Raw genomic sequence first — 9,982 nt, forward strand, 5'->3', positions numbered from 1 at the left:
AACACCTTTCTGTTAAAGAGAGAGCACAAATAAGGATTTGTAAACTGCAATGTGTTTTATACTTTGTGAGATGCTACCCAGGTCACTCCTTGATGTATGTGTGCATGTGTAAGTGATAAATAAAATCAGATAAACCAGATAGCTTTGTCTACCTTCACCTTAAGAGTAGAGGTAACATCTTTTTGCATATAACACCGTTTTATTGCTGTTGCTGTCCTAGCATCATATCCCGTCAGTGACACTGTGGTATATAAAGTGAATAAATAAATCATTTATCCTTTCAGAAGAGGATGGAGCAAATTATATTTGGAATAAAGAGAGAGAATCTGAAAGCCAGCTATGTCCTCAGCAAGTGCAAATTATCCTTAAAATTATCCTGCAGCAGCTATTCTTCAGGCTCAAAATATTTTAGAGCTCTCATATTCCTTTGATATTTACCCTCAGCTACTGACAGGGCAAATACTGAAGCGGATGCAACACTAAAATTGTAAATTACTCATCAAAGAATTTGGAGTACTAGATCTCTTGCTCAGTTTTGAAACTCTGTAGATTACTCATTGACATCTTAATAACTATTTTGGGATTATTTCAAGCTCTAAAGAGTGCTGTTGGGTGGGTCCATAGTATTTGACGAGTCAGATACCAGGCATGTTCTTTGTTTTTTATATTTATTCAAATTAATGACCACTGAAGTTGTAACTGGTTGTTCTGAAAGGCAAATAATGTTTCAAGCCAAAACCATAAATATGATGACAATCAGACCTCACAATAATTGTCTGTTCTGTGCTAAACCAAAATGGAAAAAAAACCCCGAAAAACACAACCTTCAACATAACTTATAAAAGAAAGCTATATATGCTGTAGGTTAGAGTGAAGCTCAATGTAATGGATGACCAATTTAACTGAAAAAAGAGGCAAATTCAATATGCGTAAGAATCTCCTTTCTGTAGAATGCCCGGGGTGGTCTAAGTGTCTAAAAATGTGAGTAATGAAAACAGGCTTATCCTGGATTTCCCACAAAGATCTGTACTTAAGTTTCACCTGGCATGATTTGTTGCAGCTAATCTTACCACCTTGCCTAATAAGTGTGCCATGAAAACCTGTTATTCAGTTCTGGTACTGACTGTGCTTTTCTAGTGTTTTGCTTAACTGTTTTTTTTTTTTTTTAGGACAAAGTGAAAAGTCTAAGTGCCAAAAATTTGCTTGTTGAAGGCAATAGTTGGTGCTGGGTTTGATGCAGGGTTTGAGATGATGCCTTTGGTCTCCTTAGTGGAAGCCTTTGTGCTGTATATTTATTCCCATGATTCACAAATTGTTCTGAAAAATCCTTTCACATTAACCAGCTGAAAGGTAATTTTGTCCTTTTTTGGCTCTGAAAATTTTGGGGAGTGGCAGAGGGAGAGGGGGACGTGACAATGTTACAAGTCTTGCTGTACTATCTTAGAGTTGTAGAGGACTGTAGCCATATTTCCATCATTTTACCTAGGTGTTAAGCAAAAAGGCTATTTCTTTTTGAAGAAGCTTGGTAATACACATTTATACTATATTATGCATTTATATTTTATCACTGTTTTTTAGATCTAATCCCACTCTAACATTTTTATTTATTTAAAAAATAAAAAAGCCAGCAATCTTTATCAAATAAAGCAATGCCACTGTGTTACAAAGCTTTCCATGTCGAACATGTCATAATTTTATGTTTTAGAACACAAGCAAGCATTTTCCAGTCATTACTCATGGATCATTTATGAAGCACTTGGGGGTGGGTGTCAGCAGAGCTGATGTGATGGTGACTAGCAGTGTTCTCCCTGGAACTGAGGGTGTGTTCCAGGAGAGGGAAGCTCAGTCTGTGCTATTACATGGGCGTGTACCTTTGTAAGGCAAAGATGAGATTGTCCATGGGTGTGCAGAAAAGTTCACACTGCTTCCTGGGTAGCAAGTTTCTGGCCATAAACTCTCTGCCTTGGAGGTCTTTGACTTTACTGTAGTAAGGAGGCATTCTGGCTCAGCTCATATGGTTTCTTTGGGGTTTTTTAGTACAGCCTCCATGAATACCCTGTCCTATGTGTGCCAACCATCAAGAGGCAAACAGATCAAAATGTGTGTTTTGCCAGCATTCTGGATAAATATGACAGATTGTTGACAAAACCAGGATGCCTTCCAAGTATGTCCACCACAACTCACAGTACTTGCAAAGCAGGAAACAGAGTGAAGGTGTGTTGTCATCCAGAATACGTGGGAAACAAGAAATAAAAACCCCTTAGAATTAAAACGTTTTTCTGGCAACCTACATTTCTCACTAAGCTGAAAATGTAAAAGGACATGTTGCTACTTATTAAAAGAGAAAACTAAAACTCTTTCAGTGGTGATAGTAGTTTGAGATTTGTTTTTATTTTCAGGAAGACTTTTATGGAAATAACCTTGATTTTATTAGGTTGTGCTGTATTTTATACCACAGTCAGAAAGAATGATTACATTTAATATGGAGAGCTGAACAATTAACAGAGTTAATAGTCTTAAAGATAAGATAGGAATGCTATCTGTATGTGATCCTGAGGTCATCAGATTTAAAGCAAAAAAGCAAGAAAATCATGAACAAAACCATTATTGTATAGCTTTCTCTTCACAATTACTGCAAAATTTACTTTGAGGAGTTATTTCTTACTCAATTTTACAGTATCACATCTCAAAGTGCTTAGCAGTTTGACTAATTACACAGTTTTAAAACTTTTGCTTACCTTAGGCTGATGTTTCTTGGCTGTCAGCAGGCGATGACTTGACTTAGAGTATTTTATACTACAAGCTGCAGTGTCATTCAGAATTTGAAAAACAGTGCAGGTGTCCAATATGAAAAGAAATCTGCTGTGAGGGAGTCTGAATACTAGTGAACAGTATACGGCTTGAACTGACATAAGACCAAAAGCTGTTCATCATTAGCTTCTTTCAACAACTGCTCTAATTCCAAGACTGCATTCTAATCCACCTAAGGCTGAAAGAAAACATATTAATATTTTACCATAGTGATTTAGTGTACATTAATTGTTCATGATGTACTTCATGATGCCAAAAATCCCCCAGAAAGCACATTTTTATGAGTGCAAGATTTGACTGTAAGAAGTTTCCTTAGCAAAACATGAAAAAATAATATAAAGAATGTCTTTCCTATAGCATACATTTTTCCATATTAAAAAATCAATTGAAATGAGTTTTTATATGACAGAAGCATGAAGGGTCAATTCATTCCCTCTCTTTAGCAGTCACTAAGGGACCTGTTTTGGCAGCATTGAAGAAGTTCTGCTAATAGCAGAGGGAATAGCAGGATTTGATCATGTCATACATGATATCTTCCACCTTCCATTCATTCCCTTATTTTGAATTTACTTATATGCCAGAATGTTCTCAGGGCCAGCACTTTGAAATAAAAAATATGTAATGGATGTGTTTGTAAGCATACAATTTTGGTATTAAAAAGCTAGATAATATTTATAGAACATATTATCAAAAAGTGTACACTGAAGAACAATAGATAATTCTAGTTAACATGTAAGCCTTTTTATATTGCACTAAGTAGCATATTAAGGCAATGAATCATTTTTTTATGTAACTAGTAATTAGTTTTATAGCAAATACTATACAAGTACCACAAATGGTTGTAGCAAATACAACAAATTCTGCTACAGAAGAAACTTTCCAAACTGAGCCATCAGGTAATATAAAATTATTCCATCACATGATGAAATTACAGTGATTTCCTAAACAATATTGGCTGTCAACAAGTAGCTTTTCACCAACCTTAATTTAATATACTTATTTAAGTAAAAGAAAGAAATATTAGCTGTGTTTAAAAACTGTGAAACCTTGTACACTTCTACTGCTGTGAAATGACACTTTCTGAGTAATTTTTTTCCATGACTATAGGCAGTAAATATTCTAAAATTTCAGTCATATTCTTAAATATCTTTAAAAATTGCCATATTTTGTATTATTTGTCTTCTGCCATGTATAGGAAGTATCTGTAGTCATATCAGCTGCTCTTTTTAAGAAGTAACTTTTGCAGCTTTTTGATATCTCATTAAATATAATAATGGATGAATGGTTTAGAGGAAAATGAATACCAGTAGGTTGAAAAGGACAGCTCCTGTGGAGATCCTCCAAAGTCTGAGGAGAATTTGTGCAAGCAGTAACACAACTGTAAATACACTTTGGTTTAGGGATAGGTCTGTGAATTATACAAGAATCCTGTTGTCATAATTATGGTACTGGGCTCTGCTGGAGTCAGGAGGAGAACTGGCCTGAGGCTGCATCTACATGTCCACAAGGAGACAGGATGATTTGTGACTCTCAGGTAACCCTGGGGACATGGATAGTAGAAGGATGAATTTTGAAAGGCTTTTTTGTAGGTCTTTTAGTGTAAATTTTCCTCCTTCACTGGTAGCTTGTCTATCATAAATTGCTCTTAAAAATATTTATTTACTTATTTAATCAAGAAGTTAATTTACAGTGCCCTTTTACAGCTACCTTTACTGAGTAGGAACTGCAACACTTTTCCATTCAAATACTCATTTCAATGTTGTGTATACAGTTACTAGTTCTTAATTAGGCATAAACTAAGTAGTATTTCTATATATGTAATCTTTATGTAACTATTTTTATGAGTGCAAAGGGTAGTTTTCTGTAAAGAACATATTGAGAATAATAACATTTGGAATTCTGCTATCAAACATTTGGAAGCACCAGATTAGCAAATGAAATTCTGCTGTTCAGCTATATATTTGGCACAGATTCAAGCAGCTTTACAGGAGGGTTTTTAACTGGGTTTGTACACACCATGTCTACCAGCTGATGAGCTGTGGACCTACCCAGAGATTCTTCATTACAGAGAAGGTGGTTAATAATTCTTGGCACTTGGAAGGGCCATGCATCCATCACATTTTGTATGAAGAAGGGTTAGAGCAGGAAGCCACTGTCTGAGAGTCTGCAGGGTACAGTGCCTGGAGCCATTGCAGCAGCACAGTGTGTGATGGAAGGGATTTATGAATGGGCCTTGCTGCAGACTTGTGTTACTTGAAGCATTGCTTAAGGATGCCTACAGAGCTAAGTCATTGCCAGTGGAAAAGAACATTACCAGCTGTAAAATGGCAGATTTTACAGCTGTCTTTTAAAATATGTAGGTATGTGATTTGGGTATAGTTTGAGATAGTCCATAATCATATCACATTTCCTTATTGTTCTGAAGTGAGAGAGCAAAATGGCATAGGAACTTAGTTTCTACATAGAACAACCAGAGTAGTTTGTTTAGAACTGTTCGTACCACACATTGACAGCAAACTGTACAGCAAGGCATGAGGGATGGGAAGCTTCCTGCATGTCCTTGGGTTCATGCAAGAACTGGAACCAGTACAACTCCTGATAAGATTATTTCAAAAAAGCATTCCAAGATTATCAGAAAGGTTGCACTGTATCATAAAAGAAAAAAAAATATCCAGGTAAAATACAGCATGCAGAAGCAGTTTTCCAGCTCCTCCCATTGCTGCACTCAAGTGACACAGTTATAGTTAACTTTAGATTATCCATCACTGTGAAACAGAATGGGAAGGTTGTACATTTGAACAGCTTTTTCACTGCTTTTGCATTCAATGATGCGGCTCTCAGAACCAATACTGGACATGGAAATGGCAAACTACAGTGAAGTTTTAGATCCAACATATACAGCACTGGAGTTCGAAACTATGCAGATTCTCTATAATGGCAATGGTGAGTTCTGCCCTTTGAGGCAAATTCAAGCTAGTTAACAGAAAAAGTGAAGTAATGCTATAAGGTGTTAGTTAAATGTTTTATTAATGGAGCATTTGGGGGTTGTTTTCAAACTACAAATCTGCTCTCTTACACTTCATCGCTGACTCTGAGTTAGTAACATTATAATTCTTTAAGGAAAATAAAAGAGAGGTTATATATAATAAAATAGCTGTACTGTCACCAGTCAGTTAATCAAAGGGGAAAAAAATGGTCTATTCAGCAGTTGTTTTATTTACTGTAAGACAAATGAATAACTAGTATTGACAGTTTGGACATGGAAGTATATTTTGTATATAACTTTCAGAAGGAAAGGAAAAAATTATCTAGAGGTTTGTGAAAAAAATTAGCTACTGTTTCTTGATGCCTAGTTTCTAATTCTTATACTAATATTTATTTTATTTAAGTATTAATCTAGCCTTTCTAGCTAAGTGTATATATTCACAAGAGTGATTTAAAAAGAATCACATTGGCTTTCTAGAGGATAATGTTTAGTTGAGAAAAAGAGGTTAATGTAACACTTTAGGCAGATTTTTTTATATGCAGTTTTTGAGAATTTTTCTCAAGTTATGCTTGAAATAGAAAGCACATCTTTTCATTCTGCCATCTAATACTGACAAAAAAAAAAAGTGAATAAAAGTATCAAGCAAGTTAAACTACTCAAAAATGGCCTTTCAAAATCTTTTAATACACTAAAAATGTTTGTTTATTGTGTCTTAAAGTATAATTCATAGTTCTATAGTAGTATGTATTTTTAAAAGGCAGAACCTTTTATGCAGTGATTTGCAGGAAAAATATTTAGCACCTGCCATATAGAACATAATTAACTTTTTATTGTTGTGCTTTAAGTTTTATCTGAATTTCTGATGTTAAGTTACAGCAAGTTTAGTAAACAGAAGGTTAGATTTGGTTATCAGTTTAGGAAGAAAAACCAGAACTTTATGCGCTAACTAAATTTGTAGCTGTCAACAATGATTATATAACTTTAGATGATTTCTCTGCTTTTTTTTTGTTCTAATAGGGGTATTTCATTGGTCATATATTTTTTGCTGAATAGCAACCTTTTGGATCTGTTAATGTTAAATAAATGAGAAGGCAGATTAGGGAGGTTGTGCTTGGTTGCATTATGTGTTGGAGATAGAGCTGGTTAAATTATGACTGTAAGTGATTAGCTCAATAATTATTAGTTATCAGGTGCAGCCTTTTTATAGTTAGAGTTTGTATTGAGTTTAGCCTAAGTATTTTCTTATAGCATTTATAAAAACATTGTATTGTTATAGTGCTAGTTTGGAACTGAAAGCTGCCCCTTATGAACCTTCCTGTGTATCTTTTCTAGCTATTTAAATTAATTAGGAACATTTAGAGAAGTTTAACAAGCCACATTCAGGCAGATTAAACAGTTCTGTTGAAATCAAAGAATTTTTCAACAGCAGGTCAGTTTTCTAGACATCTTGGTTCATAATAATAGCAAAGAAAATAAGTATGCCCTTATACATACATACATACATATATACATACATATATATATATGTATATATATGCGTGCAGAACTTATATTGTATTTTCAATTATTCTATATGATACAAAGCTACAAAACTAAAAAAAAAGGTCCTTTATTTTTCTAAAACAATTCTGTAGTCTAGTTTAAAAGTAGTTTAAAATTTTCAAGTCATGACAATCCTAATTTTAAAATAAATTATTTACAGAACTGAATTCTTCTAAGATTTCTTTTTGATGTAATTCCTATCAATTACAGCTCAGTAAAACAAAACAAAACAGAAAGGTTGCTTCTCTCTGTATCTGAAGAACTCTTTAACTTTTAAGCTCTGTGGGACACAATGGAAATTTCATAATGTATTTGTGTTTTACATTTCAGTTGAATCTATACAATATGAGTAATATTACGTATCAATATTAACAGTTTTACTGTTCATCCGGTATACTGTTCATGAACTCATGTACTTGACTTTTGAATTCATTTTTAAAAATCTGATTCATGTGACACTCTTTCCTCTCCTGGACAAAACAGAAAGAAATGCTTAGGATATGTTTTCCTTCTATTTAAACCAGAAGCAAAACAGAAAAAGATATTTTGCAGTTGTTTCTTTGAACACGTCTGTTAACATTGTGACTCAAAGAATAAATATAGCTGATTTCAGGTGAATTTATTCACTAGTGTTTACCATATTCAGTGACTAATTGTTAATCACATAGCTAATATTCTGTGCAAGGAAAGACTGCACCAGTGCTCCTGTCAAAAATATCTTCAAGGAAATGAGAGACATGTTAACAGTATGTTAATACTCTTAGCATGTTTTGGTTTTTTAAAATTAAGTTGTACAAATTCCTTCTTTTTTTTTTTTTTTTAATGTCATAAATCTTTGTAAGAGAGTTGCCAGCTATTGCTAGCTTGTATGAGAGCTGATACATGAGATCTTAAGACTGCTTTGTGCCAAAGTTCCTCTTCATGTTAGTAGGAACATATGTAGGAACATTTGAAATTATAAATGCAGAGGGGCACTTTAATTTTTAGCCCTTCAGCTGAAAAGAGTTTAGAGCTCAATTATTTGTTGTTATGAACTTCATAAGTTCTTTTAACATATCTATCACTTTGAAAGTGTTCATGTCAGTGAGAACCAGATGTAATCAGATGGGTCATACTATATAAATCCTAAGTGGCAATTAAAAGATATAAGGTCAGAAAAGCCTCTGTTTAGGTACAACCTGCTCATGGGGTGGTCTTTGGAAGTCTTATCCATAACTATGTATGTTCTTGTCTCTTGTCAGACAGTTCAGGAGAAGCTGTCAACATGAATGCTGCTGACAACGGGGTCAGTAGTCTCTGTGCAATATGTGGAGACCGAGCGACCGGAAAACATTATGGTGCTTCCAGCTGTGATGGATGCAAGGGATTTTTTAGACGCAGCATAAGGAAAAACCACGTCTATTCATGCAGGTATTTCAAAAGTTCATCTAGAGGCACTATATTAATGAATTTAAGCAAAAATTATATTTATACTTTATCAGAATTTTTCAATCATGTCGGGGGATTTTCAGCTTTTTCTTAAGGAATGCTACTTGATATTACACATTCCAGAATCTATGTTCCAGGTGCTTGATGATACTGTTGATATCATTACATCACTCACAAACTGTTTCACTCTTTTATTTATGATTACAAAAGTCATCTCTGAAAAAAAAAAGAAAAATGATCATATTTTCACTTCAGTGGGAAAACTGTAATACTTAACTGTTTTCTAAAATTCTTTCCTTATGAAGGTAGCTTCTGAATAGAAAGTCTAAGATTTATGAATCTTGTTTTAAGGACTGTACAAACACATCTGCACCTGGTGTGACGCACAGGTCTTTTGAGCAGCCATTTCCCCCTTCTGTCTGAATGGCAATCTGTTAATTTCCAAATGGTGCCCAAAATATCACACTGCACCATGATTGATGAAATTATCTGTGTCGGCTCAGGGCTATAAACTGTCCATTCTGAGTCATAAGCAGAATATATGGAAAACTCAGTACATTTAAACAAATCACTGAAGGGGAATATTGGGTTTTCATGCCAAGATTTTGGTAGCGGTGGCGTTACAAAAGTGGATTCTTGTGAGAAGTGTCAGAAATGTCCCCTATGTCTGGTGAAGCCAATGCCAGCCATCTCCAAGATGACCAAAGCTGAGCTTTGTTATCAGCAATGGTGGTAATAATTGGAGGAATAATGTATTCAAGAAGAAAAAAAAATATTGTGCAGAAAAAAATTGTAGCCAGAGAAAAGTAGAGACAATATGAGAGAAGAACAGCTCTGCAGACACCAAGGTCAGTGGAGAAGGAGGGGGAGGATGTGCTCTAAGTGCTGGAGCAAAGATTCTCCTGCAGCCCATGGTACAGGCCATGATGAGGCAAGTGTCCTTGTGAAACCCATGGAAACCCACAGGGGAGCAGATATCCACCTGCAGCCCATGGAGGACCTGCTGCTGGAGAAGGTGAATGCCTGAAAGAAGGATGTGACCTCATGGGAAGACTGTGCAGCAGCAGGCTCCTGGCCAGACCTGTGGCCCTGTGGAAGGAAGACCCCACACTGGATAAGGTTTTCTGGCAGGACTGTTGACCCTGCAGGGGACACATTGCTGTAGCAGCCCAATCCTAAAGGACTGCACACTGTGGAAAGGGCCCATGCTGGAGC

The 9,982-nt window shown here is 35.2% G+C and overlaps 1 protein-coding gene across 2 annotated transcripts in view; it reads left to right on the forward strand.

The window, feature by feature from the left end:
- Positions 1-5,636: 5,636 nt before the first annotated feature.
- The window catches only part of HNF4G (hepatocyte nuclear factor 4 gamma), a 19,970-nt gene continuing 15,624 nt past the window's right edge, over positions 5,637-9,982 (forward strand). Inside the window, exons 1-3 of one of the 2 annotated variants that reach the window (XM_031063744.1) lie at positions 5,637-5,754; positions 7,943-7,952; positions 8,585-8,749. In XM_031063744.1, coding sequence (XP_030919604.1) covers positions 5,637-5,754; positions 7,943-7,952; positions 8,585-8,749 — 293 coding nt within the window. Of the gene's footprint in view, positions 5,755-7,942; positions 7,953-8,580; positions 8,750-9,982 lie in introns of both variants that reach the window. The other variant, XM_005429137.2, reaches the window with a different exon arrangement.

This window comes from Geospiza fortis, unplaced genomic scaffold, assembly GCF_000277835.1.
Source record: "Geospiza fortis unplaced genomic scaffold, GeoFor_1.0 scaffold1831, whole genome shotgun sequence".
In the NCBI taxonomy this organism is placed as follows: Eukaryota; Metazoa; Chordata; class Aves; order Passeriformes; family Thraupidae; genus Geospiza; species Geospiza fortis.